The sequence below is a fragment of the Erythrolamprus reginae genome, chromosome 9, assembly GCF_031021105.1.
Source record: "Erythrolamprus reginae isolate rEryReg1 chromosome 9, rEryReg1.hap1, whole genome shotgun sequence".
NCBI lineage: Eukaryota > Metazoa > Chordata > Lepidosauria > Squamata > Dipsadidae > Erythrolamprus > Erythrolamprus reginae.
Genome location: NC_091958.1, coordinates 32,431,026 through 32,446,913, shown reverse-complemented (window position 1 = coordinate 32,446,913; position 15,888 = coordinate 32,431,026). Strand labels below are relative to the sequence as shown.

The following is a 15,888-nucleotide window of genomic DNA, read 5'->3' as shown; positions in this document are numbered from 1 at the left end:
AATTGGTGTGTACTACAGACCACCAAACCAAACAGAAACAATGGACAGCCTGTTCAACAACCAACTGACACACATATGCAAGAAAAACAACACAGTAATAATGGGAGACTTTAACTACCTGGACATAAATTGGAAAAATAATTCCGCACCAAGCGAAAAATCAAACAAATTTCTGACATGCCTAGCAGACAACTTCATAGTCCAAAAAGTAGAGGTAGGAACTAGAGGGGCAGCCACACTGGACCTAATTCTCACAAACAGAGAAGAAGTGATCGCTGGGGTCGAAACAGATGGAGTGCTGGGTGAAAGTAACCACAACATTCTCAAATTCAATACAATATCAACACAATCAACTAGACCCAACAACACCAAAATCCCAGATTTTAAAAAAGCAGACTTCAATAAACTAAGAGAAAACTTGAGAGTGATCCCTTGGACAACAGTCCTAAAAGGCAAAACCATACTTGGGAAATCTTAAAACCACGATCACAAAAGCCCAAAACAATGCTATCCCGATGAAAAAGAAACACCCCAAATCCAAAAGGAAACCAGCTTGGCTACACAAGGACCTAACAAACAAACTGAATGAAAAAAAAGACAAATACAAAAAATGGAAAGAAGGGCACATAACCAAGGCAGAATACCGACAAACGGCCAGAATCTGCAAAGAAAAAACCAGGACGAGCAAAAGCCCAGTATGAACTAAGCCTAGCAACAAAGGTCCAAGACAATAAAAAAAGCTTCTTCCAACACATAAACACCCCCCAAAAAATCAAGGAAGCAGTCAGTCCGCTAGAAAGAGGAGATGGCAGAGAAGTAACGGACAATAAAGAGAAAGCAGGACTGCTCAACATCTTTTTTGCATCTGTTTTCACGCAAAAAGAAACAACAAAACAACAAGCTTGTATCACAGCTGCAGAAATCAAAATTGGAACAAAACACTTTAATATACAGTAAGAGACCACCTATTGGAACTGAATGAGTACAAATCACCAGGATCAGATGGCCTGCACCCCAGAGTCCTAAAGGAGCTAGCCGATGTCATCACTGAACCTCTGTACCACATCTTTCAAAAATCCTGGACCACAGGAGACCTACCAGATGATTGGAAACGAACCGACGTGGTCCCTATTTACAAAAAAGGCAAAAAAACAGACTCAGGGAACTATAGACTGATCAGCCTAACGTCTATTCCCGGGAAAATATTGGAAAAGATAATCAAGAAACAGATCTGCCACCACCTTGAATCGAACAACGTAATAACCGCCAGCCAACACGGATTCGTCAGAAACAAATCATGCCAAACCAACCTCATTTCATTTTTCGACACTGTGACCAAATCAATTGACCAGAGAAATGCAGTGGACATAATATACTTAGACTTTAGCAAAGCATTTGACAAGGTGGACCACAACCTTCTACTCTCCAAAGTAAAGAAGACTGGGATCGACAGTAACACAACAAGATGGATTGAAAACTGGCTGACCAATCGCACCCAACGAGTAGCCCTCAACGGGTCTAAATCCACATGGAAAGAGGTAGGCAGCAGGGTACCACAGGGATCAGTCCTTGGCCCAGTATTCTTCAACATATTTATCAACGACCTAGATGAGGGAATAGAGGGGGAATTAATTAAATTCGCAGATGACACCAAGCTGGCAGGAGTGGCCAACACCCCAGAGGATAGACACAGAATTCAAAAAGATCTAGACAGACTTGTACAGTGGGCTGAAACTAATAAAATGAAGTTCAATGTAGAGAAGAGTAAAATCCTGCACCTAGGCAAAAAAAACCCAAAACATGCATACAAATTAGGCGAAACCACACTCACCATGAGTGACTGTGAAAGGGATCTTGAAGTCTTAGTGGATAACCAGCTAAACATGGGCCAGCAATGTGCAGCAGCGGCTAAAAAAGCCAACACAATCCTAAGCTGCATGAACAGGGGGATACACTCCAAGACCAGAGAGATAATAATACCACTCTATAAGGCCCTGGTGAGACCGCACCTGGAGTATTGCATCCAGTTCTGGTCACCACACTTCAAAAAAGATATAGAGACTCTAGGGGGGTGCAGAAAAGAGCAACTAAAATGATAAAGGGACTAGAGACCAAGTCATACGAGGAAAGGTTGCTGGAACTGGGCATGGATAGTCTAGTAAAAAGAAGGGCTGGGGGGACATGATAGCTGTATACAGGTACTTGAGGGGTTGCCCCAGAGAGGAGGGGGACACACTGTTTTCCAGGGCACTAGAGGGCCGGACGAGGAACAACGGTTGGAAACTGACCAAGGAAAGATTCAACCTGGAGATAAGAAAGAATTTCCTGACAGTGAGAGCGATCAACCAGTGGAACGGCCTGCCAGCGGAGGTTGTGGACTCCCCAACTTTGGACACTTTCAAGAGGAGATTGGACTGCCATTTGGCTGGGGTGATGTAGGATTTCCTGCTCAGGCAGGGGGTTGAACTTGATGACCTGTAAGGTCCCTTTCAACTCTAATAATAAATAAATAAATAAAATAACAGAATAACATAATGGGAAGGGACCTTATTCCGAGCCCCAAATAATTACGCAATAAGTTGTCTTGGGTGACATTTGTGGAAAAAAATCAAGTGCTCAGGCATGAAAATTTATTTATTTATTTATTTTGACTTTTATGCCGCCCAGTCCCAAAGGGACTGCCGCTCAGACACTATACTTTTCCGCCCAGACCAGAAAAAAAATAGAGGGAACATTGCTAACAATCACACCAAGTTTTAGAAAAATTAAAGAAAGCTTGTAAAGGCCTCTCTAATATTTTAGAACAGGGGTCCTCAAACTTGGCAACTTTAAAACTTGTGGACTTCAACTCCCACAATTTTCTGGGAATTCTGGGAGTTGAAGTGCACAAGTCTTAAAGATGCCAAGTTTGAAGACCTGTTTTAGAAAATGAGTCTTCAGATGGAGCAATTTTGTCTATGGATTTTAAATATAAACACGGAAAGGAAAATATTCCAGACTGGAAATCTGTCCCCCAAAATAAATTGTTAAACAGAGTGGACCTACCATGGTCCACTCAGTTTACACTTCCAATACAGGAAGCCTGGAATGAAACGTAGGCTGTATGTTTTTGAGAGAACTTTTATGGAGAATACTACAACCCAGATTTAACTGGAACGTAGATGGGACAGAGAAGCGTACATATTTCTCTTCAAACTTCCTGGTATGGGCTTCTGCTTTGTGTTTCTCCTTTTCTTCATCATTGAAGGGATCAGCGAAGTCTTTTTTCTGTAGGAAAAGGGGAATGAAAAAAAAAGAGGAAAGTGAGCATGTCACATGGTTTAACGGAGAGGTCTCACTGCAACCACCATAAATAGAAGTCAGTTGCCAAGTTGCCAAGATGAAGAATTTTGATCACCTGACCACAGCCATAACTGTGAAAGATGGTTTTTATTTTCCAGTGTCGTTGTTACTTAGGTCACTAAATGAAATGTTACAAGACAAGGACTGCCTGCAAATAGAAACATAGAAACATAGAAGTCTGACGGCAGAAAAAGACCTCATGGTCCATCTAGTCTGCCCTTATACTATTTTCTGTATTTTATCTTAGGATGGATATATGTTTATCCCAGGCATGTTTAAATTCAGTTACTGTGGATTTATCTACCACGTCTGCTGGAAGTTTGTTCCAAGGATCTACTACTCTTTCAGTAAAATAATATTTTCTCATGTTGCTTTTGGTCTTTCCCCCAACTAACTTCAGATTGTGTCCCCTTGTTCTTGTATTCACTTTCCTATTAAAAACACTTCCCTCCTGGACCTTATTTAACCCTTTAATATATTTAAATGTTTCGATCATGTCCCCCCTTTTCCTTCTGTCCTCCAGACTATACAGATTGAGTTAATTAAGTCTTTCCTGATACGTTTTATGCTTAAGACCTTCCACCATTCTTGTAGCCCGTCTTTGGACCCGTTCAATTTTGTTAATATCTTTTTGTAGGTGAGGTCTCCAGAACTGAACACAGTATTCCAAATGTGGTCTCACCAGCATTCTATATAGTGGGATCATAATCTCCCTCTTCCTGCTTGTTATACCTCTAGCTATGCAGCCAAGCATCCTACTTGCTTTCCCTACCGCCTGACTGCACTGTTCACCCATTTTGAGACTGTCAGAAATCACTACCCCTAAATCCTTTTCTTTTGAAGTATTTGCCAACACAGAACTGCCAATACAATACTCAGATTGAGGATTCCTTTTCCCCAAGTGCATTATTTTACATTTGGAAACATTAAACTGCAGTTTCCATTGCTTAGACCATTTATCTAGTAAAGCTAAATCATTTACCATATTACAGACGCCTCCAGGAATATCAACCCTATTGCACACTTTAGAGTCATCGGCAAATAGGCAAACCTTCCCTACCAAACCTTTCCCTATGTCACTCACAAATATATTAAAAAGAATAGGACCCAGAACAGACCCTTGTGGCACACCGCTTGTAACCTGACTCTGCTCAGAATACTCACCATTAACAATAACTCTCTGATGTCTACGCTTCAGCCAGCTGCAAATCCATTGAACTATCCAGGGATTAAGTCCAATCTTCACTAATTTATCTATCAGCTCTTTATGTGGAACCGTATCAAAGGCTTTGCTGAAGTCCAGGTAGGCAATATCCACGGCACCACCTTCATCCAACACCTTTGTGACATAGTCAAAGAAATCAATGAGATTAGTCTGACATGATTTGCCTTCAGTAAAGCCATGCTGATTTGGGTCCAATAAGTTATTGTTTTTTAGGTGCTGATTTATCCTCTTTTTGAGTAGAGTCTCCATCATTTTAACTACAACTGATGTCAAGCTAACTGGCCTGTAGTTACCAGCTTCTTCTCTACTGCCCTTCTTGTGAATAGGCACAACACTGGCCATTCTCCAATCCTCAGGAACTTCTCCTGTTAACAACGATTGGTTAAACAAATCAGTCAGGGGGGTAGTAATGACAGATCTGAGTTCTTTAAGAACTCTGGGGTGGATGCCATCTGGACCCATTGCCTTATTTATCTTTAATCGTTCAAGTTCTTCTAAGACATCGGCTTCTAAGATCACTGGAGCTGAATCCGTACAGTTGGAAGCAATGCTATATCCCTCTATAGTATTATTTTGTAAGGTGTCTTTTGAGAAAACTGAACAGAAGTAGCTATTGAAATGGTCAGCGATCTCCTTATTCCCATTAATGCATGTATTATTCCCGGTACTAAGCTTCGTGATGCCGCAGTTTTTCTTCTTCTTATCATTAATATATCTGAAGAAGGTTTTATCCCCCTTCTTTACAGATTTGGCAATTTCTTCCTCTTTTGAGGCTTTAGCATCATATATTATCTGTTTCGCCTCCTTCTGTCTCATTTTATACACTCCCTATCAGCTATACTTCCAGACTCTTTATACCTCCTATAGGCAGCCTTTTTTCATTGACTATAGCCCTTACATCATTGCTAAACCATAGCGGTTTCTTCTTCCTTTTACCTTTAGTTATTTGTCTTACATACAGTCCAGTGGCTTTTAAGATGGCCTTTTTTAATACAGTCCACTGGATGCTCGCTCCTGCCATTTTATCCCTCCCCTTTAATTCATTATCTAAATATTCTCCCATTGCATTAAAATTTGTTTTTCTGAAATCCAATACTTTGGTTGCATTATAGGATTGCTCACAATGAGTTTTTACATCAAACCACAAACATAGATGGTCACTGCAACCTAAATTTTCTCCCACCTTGACATCTGAAACCCAATTCCCATTCATAAAAACTAAATCTAGAATATTCTCCCCTCTAGTTGGTGTCTTAACCAGCTGTGCCAGAGCTGCTCCTGTAAAGGCCTCTACTATATTCTTACTTTTGCATGTAAGGGCACTGGGGATATTCCAGTCAACATCAGGCATGTTGAAATCACCCATAACCACAATATCTCCCTTTACTGCCATTTGGGTAATTTCATCCACCATCTTGTTGTCATATTCCTCGGATTGCCCTGGAGGCCTATAGATCACCCCAATTCTAATGACAGAACCTTCTTTATTTTGCATGCAAATCCAGAGAGTCTCTAGATCTTGACACGTATTTTGAATTAGTGTTGTTTTTAGACTTTCTTTAATATAAATGGCTACTCCACCTCCCCTTCTCTCTATTCTATCCTTCCTATACAGTGTATATCCTGGTATGGATATTTCCCATTCATTAGAATCCTTAAACCATGTCTCAGTTATGGCAACCAGGTCCAAATTATCTCTAGATATTATGGCCATTAATTCACAGAGCTTGTTGCTCAAGCTTCGAGCATTTGTGCACATTACCCGAAGAACATTATTTATTTTCGTTATTAGTTTGCCCCTTATCATCAACAACTACATCTATATTATTTGCAGCTCCCTTTTCATAAGCTTCCAAAAACTGCTTTATCCTCATTGGTCGGGGACAGAAATCACCCACATCAGTTACATCTCTGTCCCCTTTACCTAGTTTAAATGCCTGTCCAAAAAAGTTCTGAATTCCTCACCGAGCACCTGGGTACCTCTGTATGATGGATGCAAACCATCCCTCTTAAACAACTCCCTATTAGACCACCTACTGACATCATGACTTACATAGCCAAAACCTTCAGCTTTACACCACTGCCTTAACCACACATTAAACTCTCTGATACACGTTGTTTTATCCTCTTGGCCACAAACCGGTAACACCTCTGAGAAAGTCACTGAATCAGTTATTTTACCCAGCTCCACACTTAGACATTGAAAATCTCTTTTTACTACATTAACATTTCTCTGGGACAAATCATTTGTGCCAAGATGCACCACCACATCAACGTTATTACCTTTACTCACAGTCTTAACAAATGACAAACTATAATTGTACTTTTAACCGCTGTAAAGATTGGCAGCAACTTCTTGATTTTTTTTGTTTTGTTTTTAACTCCCCCCCCCCCCTTTTAGCTTTCTCTCTGCCACCTTTTGCTTACTTCTTAGTAATTTATATTGGTTTATATTTCTTTAAAATAAAATCAAGGTTCTTTGTTTGCAACAGACCTATTCTTCCCTTACCACTCTTACCCCGGTCCCAAATGTCAGTCAGTCTGTTGAATTTTCTCATGGCTTTTCACCAGTGATGAAATCCATTTTTTTTTACTACAGATTCTTTGGGCGTGGCTTGGTGGGTGTGGCAGAGGAAGGATACTGCAAAATCCCCATTCCCTCCCCACTCCTGGGGGAAGGAAATTGCAAAATCTCCACCCTCTCCCCATTCTGGGGCCAGCCAGAGGGGGTATTTGCCGGTTTTCCAAACTACTCAAAATTTCCACAACCTGCTGGGCTTCAACCCATTTTTCACCCCAGCCTTTGCAGACCACTGATTTTGCTGGGCTGGCCATCTTTTCATTTCATTGTTGTCAGCCGCCCAGAGTTTCTGAGAGTTTGGCAACATGCACACTTACATGACTGTAGGGACTGCAACTAAACTATTAAAGATGCCCAAATTAAAAAAAATAAATTAAAAGGCCTGCTTACCTTTTCTCCCACAGAACTGCTTTTCACTTTGCCTCGTGTCATCTTCAGCAGTTCCGGGTAAAAGAATTCTGGGCAGCGCTTGTGATCGGGCTCAAAAAGGGAGAGGGCGATGCGTACAGCTGCAGCTGCAGGCTCAGATTCTGGAGGGGGCTCTGGGTTGGCGACATCCTCCCACCGAGGTTTTTTCAGCAAACTGGTACCCAGTGGGCCTGATAAGGAGGTGAGTTGGACCCGGTGGGGTTCCGTCATGGCTATGCGTTTGTTGCAGCTACTCTCAAGGCATGGTTTCCATCGCTTTAGGCCACAGGTATATGTACAGGAGCATTCACGGTTAGCACGCGCTCAAAGCTAATCATTGAAGGCCAAAGTCAGTGCAGATCTTAGATTACAACTTTGAAAGTAAGAGTCTCTGTTTTTATCCTAAATGAAGAATCATCCCATAGCAACACCTTTTGGGGGTTAACTTCCAGTCCTTGGCGTGATGGTCACTATGCAGTCCAGCTGTGTTTCAAGCAGCGAGCAAAGGCAAACAGACAGAAATAATTTTCTGTATGGAGCAACTTTTATACAATTTCCAATGTGGCTGTAAAAGTTAGCCTGGGTTGCAGTACTGTGCATTAGAGGGTTTCCCACCCAACAGGCTGACATAATCAAAGGACACTGAACACATGAGCTCCAGTTTTCAGGCAAACCAGAATCCAGGTCTGTTGCTGCCGATTCATCCAGTCCAATGGCCAGTAGGCAGCGTCCCTGATAACTTCCTTCTCCACAGGTTTCTTTCTACTTGTTCTAGAGGGGGGGGGATGAGAAAAGTTTCAGCGCATGACCCAACACATCCCTCTCCCCAAAGGGTGCACAGGAAATAGATCTCTCTGCTTTCGCCTACCAACATGTTTCAGCTCGAATGAGGCTATACGGAAACTGTACAGTAAGAGAGGATGGAGGAAGCTCAGTAAAATAATTCACCACACAATACTGTATCGAATGCTTTGTAAAACTGATCTCTGTACAGGTAAAACCTCTTTTGGGATAACAATAAATGTGATAGATAGAATGGATGGGTGGGTCAAAGGAACAACAAATGATTTCATTCATTAGAACACACACACATACATACACATACAAACAATACATATTGGGAAGAAATGGCCAACCAGTGTACCAATTTAGTTCTTCCAATCTGGAGTGTGTCTCTATTTACCAGAGGTGTGCTGGTAAATAGCACTTAGCAATAACCCCTAGACTTATATACCACTGTACAGTGATTGACAGCACTCTCTAAGCAGTTTACAAATGTCAGCATATTGTCCTGAACAATCTGGGTCCTCGTTTTACCCACTTCGGAAAGATGGAAGGCTGAGTCAATCTTGAGTCAGTCAGGATCGATCTCCTGGCAGTGAACAGGGAGTTAGCCTGCAATTCTGCATTCTAGCCACTGGCTCCTATGTTTAGGAACTGGCTCCATTGCTGCCACCCTATCACCAGTCAAGGAATATCAGATTGGCATGATAAGCAGCACAGCTCAGCTTTGTTCTCAACTAGCTTGCAAATTGCAGGAGATTGAACAGCCAGTTACACCCACCATTGCTATCTGATCACTGAAATACCACAATGCTGATTGCAATGGAGGAGCACTTTGCGTTGACTGTGATGCAACACAATGGTTCCTAGTTATCTGTATTGTCAGCAACAACCAACCAATTAGTATGTCAGAATAACAGGTCAGATTCACCTGCAGTTGCAATGCAGCTTTGCTGAGCTTTGGCTTAGTGCATCTAATGGTGGATGGATAAATCTGGCTTTCGTAGCTCTTTAACAACTTGTGTTTTAGACCAGAAAGGGGCAGAGTTTCTGAGGAATCAGGGTGTACAACTCAGGTGAGCAAATGTAGGACTGTAGATGATATCAGAGCAGAGTAACAAGATCACAGATGGGAGCCATGCCATCTTTTTTTGTCTTTTTCTGTTTTCAATTTAAAAAACAGGAAGCTTCTGAGAAACAATCCTAGTCCACTGTTAAGATTTCATGAGCTCACGTGTACCCTATGCACATGGAATACCTTCCTCCAATTTTCGTCCAAAACAAAAACCTTGGAAAGGAGGCTGGGGTCAAAAAGCATAGCTGACCCAAAGTGCCCCAGAGCTTCCAGGGTGAAAGTCTACTAAAGCCCATCTATGACCACAATTTATGCAGATAAAATTAGGTGCCAAATCAGTCAAATGAATTTTGAACAAAATTGAATTAAAAGTTGGAGGAAGGAAACCACTGAGCAAGGAATAAAAATAAAGGGGGATATGGCCTCCCCTAGACTACTTGGAGGACCCTGAATAGGTTGAGAGGTAGAGTCCCTAAGTGTAAAATCAACATATTTAAGTGGAGGCCCCTAGCAGATAACATGCTACATGAATGTGGAGAGATGCAGAGTTCGGCCCATCTACATGAATCTCAGCTACCACCAGAAACATGTACCAATAATGACTTATATTTGTCCAACGACAAAGCCAAGAAGCTGGCCTCATTTTGACAGTTTAAAGTTTGATTTAGATACGGAAGAGGTCCACCAATCAAATTTGATAATACAACTTTGGATTGGTTTGTAAGCACTGAGAGGGGGAGGGATTTGAAAGATAAAAATGGGTCTATTGTCCCTCTGAGACACTTCTATTTTTTTCCAGAAGAAATCCAACATCTTACCCTGAAAACCAAAAGATTTGCCAGTCAATGTGGGTAATTTTGAGAGTCCAAACGTGAGGTGAGAAAGATGACTTAACCTCAGGAATCAACACCTTATGAATACAAAATGCTAAACTGGCCACTGCCATTTAAAGAAAAATTCTTTAATTTTAGGACCTGAGTAGTGCCTTGTTGCCAGTAAAACTAATGAGTAGAATGTTTAATTTTTGCTAAAGGGAAAACTGCCAGAGTCAAAATACTTCCAAACCTTTGACAAGTCAGATTGTTCTGACTCAGCTGCAAAACTGTGTACATATAAAATATTTGTACGTGGAGAGATTTCTTCTGAGCAACAGGCAGTGTTTACATTTTTTTAAAACCCACCAAAGGAGATGCATAGAGACAAACAAGCCAAGGAAAATACACTGATTCTCAATCACATCCTTGGGGGCACTTGCTTCAAAACAAGAACTCTCTAAGGACAAAACTTAAGCCGTGTTTAAAAGCTAGTGTAATATAACAAAACATTATACAGTTCAGCTATATTTACTGAATGATTTCAGGCTTGTTCTTTGACCCTTGATAGTGGCTAGAGTGGATTTAAAGAATATTGTACTCCTTTTTGAAATGCAGGCAGCCACTGACAGACAACATATTTGAGATGGCTCTTGAAAAGATTATTGAACTTTGGTCATAATTGCTAGCAACCAGATTACCTCAGGGACCGCCTTCTGCTGCACGAATCCCAGCGACCAGTTAGGTCCCACAGAGTGGATCTTCTCCGGGTCCCGTCAACACACACTACGATCTTCCGGGCGAGCCAGGCTCAGTGACGGAAGGCAGCCGCTTGGCCCGGGATGCTGGGCCGAAAGGAGCCGGGCTTGATCCGCTGAGCATGGCCGGCTTGGCTTCCCTCGCCGGCGCAGGCAACAGGCGCTGCCATCTTCCGGGCCAGCCAGGCTCAGCGGATCAAGCCCGGCTCCTTTCGGCCCAGCATCCCGGGCCAAGCGGCTGCCTTCCGTCACTGAGCCTGGCTCGCCCGGAAGATCGTAGTGTGTGTTGGCTGCGGCAGCAGCGATGTTGCTGCCGGCTTGGCTTCCCTCGCCGCCGCAGCCAACGCGCGCTACGATCTTCCGGGCGAGCAAGGCTCAGTAACGGAATAGGCGTTGATTGCTTACCTGAACGCCTCTTCTCGTACGGTGAGCGGGTACAGCAGTCACATGTCCAATCCGGTGGAACTGAGCCTAGTGTTAAAAAAGCTTGCCGGATCCGCCCCTTCCCCAGAATTCGCGAATCCATAGACTAGGCTCAGCTGTGAAGCTCTGTAGTGTTCAACTCTTATAGTTAGAGGAAGAAAGGTTATAGAAAGGTAAAGAAGACACATACAAGGGCGGGAAGTGACTGCTGTACCCGCTCACCGTACGAGAAGAGGCGTTCAGGTAAGCAATCAACGCCTATTCTCCGTACTGAAGGAGCGGGTCCAGCAGTCACATGGGACATACCCAATAGATGGTCCCTAGGGTGGGATTAAATTGCTATCGTGTGAGATAACGGATTGGAGTACCCTTCTGCCGAAGGCAGCGTCCGCTGAAGCGTAAGAATCAATCTTGTAGTGCCTGATGAAGGAATTTGGCGAGGCCCAAGTGGCTGCTTTGCAGACCTCCTCCAACGGGGCTTGAGTCGCCCAAGCGGCCGAGGTGGCTGCGCTCCTGGTGGAATGCACTGTGATGTTCCTTGGAACTGAGAGGGAGGCCGACTCATAGGCCTTAGATATAGTCCCTCTGATCCAACGGCCTATTACTGTTGAAGACACTTTGGCACCCATGACTCTGGGGTGATAGGCTATGAAAAGCGCTTCTGACCTCCGAAAGGGTCCTGTGCGTTGGATATAGATTCTCAGCGCTCTAATGAGATCCAGGGTGTGCCATCTAATTGCCAAAGGATGGTCTCGTTGGAGGCAGAAGGAAGGTAGAACAATATCCTGAGATCTGTGGAACATGGAACTGACCTTGGGTAAGAAGGTGGGGTCCAGTCGCAAGACTACCTTGTCTTGATGGAATTGACAAAGGTCCTGCCTGATTGAGAGGGCAGCCAGCTCCGAAATGCGTCGGGCAGAGGTAATAGCCACCAGGAATGCTACTTTAAAGGATAGGTACCTGAGGGACGCCGATTTTAAGGGTTCGTATGGTGCCTGCGTGAGGGAATGGAGAACCCGTGGCAAATCCCAGGATGGATACCTGTGGACCTTGGAAGGTCTGAGGTTGGCTATGCCCTTGAGGAATTCCTGAACTGCTGGGAAGGATCGGAGAGGCTGTCTGCGGGGGCCCCCTAGGACAGATGAAATGGCTGCCAGATGACGCCGGAGGGTGCTGGTGGAAAGTCCTTTATGGAAACCTTGCATAAGGAAGGAAATGATTCTGTGTATGGGAATGCACAGGGGAGAGAGGCCTTCCTGTAGACACCACTGGTGAAACTTGGACCACGTGTGGTCGTAGATTCGATTGGTCGAACCCCTCCTGGCTTTCAAAATGACCTCCACTGTATCGGGGTCGTGACCACGGAGTTCTAAGTCTCTCCTGATAACAGCCAGGCGGTGAGGTGGAACCACTCCGGGTCTGGATGGAATGAGGCCCCCTGCCGCAGCATATCCGCCGAAACGGGGAGTCGCCAAGGGTCCTGGACGGACAACTGTTGGAGATCCGCGAACCAGGGCCGGCGGGGCCAATGAGGGGCGATTAAGATTACTCGGGCCCTCTCGGTGAGGACCTTGTGAATCACGTCCGGGAGAATTGGAATTGGAGGGAATGCGTAAAGTAGGCCTGGAGGCCATGGGCTCCGGAGGGCATTGATTGCTTCCGCTCCCGGGGATGGAAATCTGGAAAAGAAGCGAGGGAGTTGGGCGTTCGCGTTGGTCGCGAAGAGATCCAGGATTGGTAGACCAAATCTGAGGCTGATTTGATGGAACAGGTCTTGATGGAGGTTCCACTCTCCTGGGTCTATCGTTGCTCGAGATAGCCAATCCGCCTGGACGTTGAGGCTCCCCGAGATGTGGTCGGCTAGGAGCGACCGAAGATGTTTTTCCGCCCAAAGGCCTAACTTGAGGGCCTCCCTCATGAGAGCCTTGGATCTCGTGCCCCCGTCTGCAGATATGGCTTTTCGTGGCAATGTTGTCGGTGAGAATGAGAACGTGCCGGTTGGGAATGCGAGGAGAAAAATGCTTCAGAGCCAGGGAAACGGCTCTTAACTCTAGCCAATTGATTGGCTTGGAAGCTTCCTCCGGGGACCACGTGCCCTGAGCTATCATCCCCTGGGCGTGGGCTCCCCATCCCGATAGACTGGCATCTGTGGTGATGACAAATTGATCCGGGCACCTGAACGGGGATCCTTTGTCCATGGCCGGAGACTTCCACCACTTGAAGGATCTGCGAACCATTGGTGGGATGACAATGCGACGATTTGAGTTGCTGTGCCCCGATCTCTGAAAGGGTAATAGGAGCCACTGAAGTTCCCTAGCATGAAGGCGAGCCCAGGGAATGATGCCTATGCATGACACCATCTTCCCCAAAAGGGAAGACAGGGTTACTATGGATACTGAAGGTTTAGATAAAATGCAAGAAATTAACTCCCCTATACTGAATTTTCTCTCGGGAGAGAGAAAAACCTGGGAGGATTCTGAATTAATAATGGACCCCAGGTGTAAAATGGATGTGGAAGGTTGGAGATGACTTTTATCAAAGTTGATGGAAAATCCATGGTCCTGAAGGACTGACATGGTGATAGAAAGGTCTGATTTCACTTTCTCTAGGGAGTTCCCATGAATCAAAATATCATCAAGATAACATAAAATGTGAATGGGAGACGCCCGGATATAGGCCGCCAGGGACCCCAAGAGCTTTGTAAAGACCCGAGGGGCCGAGGAAAGGCCAAATGGCATTGCCCTATACTGGAAATGCCTGCCTTGAAAGGAGAAACGTAAAAATTTTCTGTGGCATTTGGCTATAGGAATGTGGAGGTAGGCCTCAGTGAGGTCTAAAGAGACCATGAAATCTCCTGTGTGGATGGCGGCCAAAATAGATGATAAGGAGTGCATCTTAAACTTCCTATATTTGATGAATAGGTTCAGCTTCTTTAAATCCAATATAGCTCTCCAACCTCCGGAGGAATTTGGAACCATAAATAGGATGGAATAAAAACCTAGACCCTTCTGACCGGAGGGAACCGGTTGAATGGCTCTGATGGACAATAAGTGGGAAATGGCCTCCTCCATACGGTTACAGTTTGAGGAGGACCTGGGAGAAGGGCAAGAAATAAACCGTTTCGGGGGGGGAGAAATAAATTCTAAAAGAAGACCTGTTTGAACAGTGTCAATGACCCAGGGGTCCTTGGAGGAGAGACGCCAATTAGAGGCGAAATGGGCCAGGCGACCACCTATGGGAATAGAGGAAATTTTACCATCTAGGTTTCTTTGAAGCCCTGTTAGAGGACGCTCCCCTTTGGAAACGAAAACCTCTGCCCCTGGAGTTCCTACCTTGGGAACGAAAGCGGGGGGAATACTGACCTGGAGATCTTTGATAGGAAGCCGCTTGATCTTGTTGACGCCCTGGGCGACGAAAGGACTGCGTTTTGGTAGCCTTTTTGGTGGTGGGACCCAAAACTTTCTTCTTGTCCGTGGTTTCCGTGAGGAGTGGATCCAGAAGATCACCGAAAAGAAGGTCGCGCTTTAAGGGTCCCAGGGATAACTGCCACTTCTGGCGAACTCCCGCTTGCCAAGGGCGAATCCATAGGAGTCTTCTTGCCGTTGTAGAGGCTGCAATAGACTTAGCAGAAAATCTAGTGGATTGTAAAGTGGCATCAGCCACGTACTGGGCAGCTGCAAAGACCTTGTTGAAGTCTTGACCTCTCAAGTCATCGGGAGGAATATGCTGTTGAAGTTGGCGAAGCCACAGCAGCATGGCTCTGGAGAAAAAGGAAGCCGCTGCAGAACTTTTAATGGCCCAGGAATCTGCGGTGAATCCTCTTTTGAGCATTTGTTCAATCCGCTTGTCCTCTGGGCGGAGGACTTCCTCTGCTTCGCCTGGCACAGCAGCCGCCGAGTGAAGGATCTTGACAGGCTCATCCGGCTTAGGAAAGGATAGGAGCTCCTCATAGGAAGAGGAAAGTTTGTACAATTTTCTGTCCTTGGTTGAGGGATTAAGTCCAGAGGCTGGGAAATCCCACTGCTTAAGTAAGGCATCTTTAAACAATTTAGGCATAGGAATTACCTCGTTATCCTCCTGTTCCTCTGTGAAGTAAGGTAAATTCTCCTCCGGGGGATCAGTGGATGTGGAGGCCTGTTTCTCCTGGGCCGCCAATCCCGTAGAAATTCTAGCTTTGAGGAGGAGAGATTTGAACAATTGAGAAGGAAAAATAGTAATTGGAGAAGGCACCCTTATTTGGGATTCCTCATCATCTGAGAGGCCTTGAAAGGGATCCTCATCCTCCTCCATATCCTCATATTCGTCCTGAGAGGAATCTGAATCATCCTGAATAGGAGCTCTAACCGCTGGGGAAGAACCCAAGGGGCGGGAGGGACGAGTAGGAGGAGGAGGTAAGGGAAGCTCATTGATGGTAGACAATTTAGCATCAATGGCCTTGGACAACACAGAAAATATAGATTGGAATTCAGGAGGTAAACTAG

General features: G+C 44.7%; 1 protein-coding gene across 6 annotated transcripts in view; it reads right to left on the bottom strand.

Moving 5' to 3' along the window:
* UBN1 (ubinuclein 1) overlaps positions 1 to 15,888 on the bottom strand; it is a 90,216-nt gene that overhangs the window by 67,111 nt on the left and 7,217 nt on the right. For 5 of the 6 annotated variants that reach the window (XM_070760718.1, XM_070760721.1, XM_070760722.1 and 2 more), the window contains exons 2-3: positions 7,539 to 8,327; positions 3,181 to 3,267 (exon numbers count right to left, since the gene is read on the bottom strand). The exons of the other annotated variant lie outside the window; for it this stretch is intronic. In XM_070760718.1, coding sequence (XP_070616819.1) covers positions 3,181 to 3,267; positions 7,539 to 7,787 — 336 coding nt within the window. In that variant the 5' untranslated portion in view covers positions 7,788 to 8,327. The remainder of the gene's footprint in view (positions 1 to 3,180; positions 3,268 to 7,538; positions 8,328 to 15,888) is intronic. 6 annotated transcript variants of the gene reach the window in all.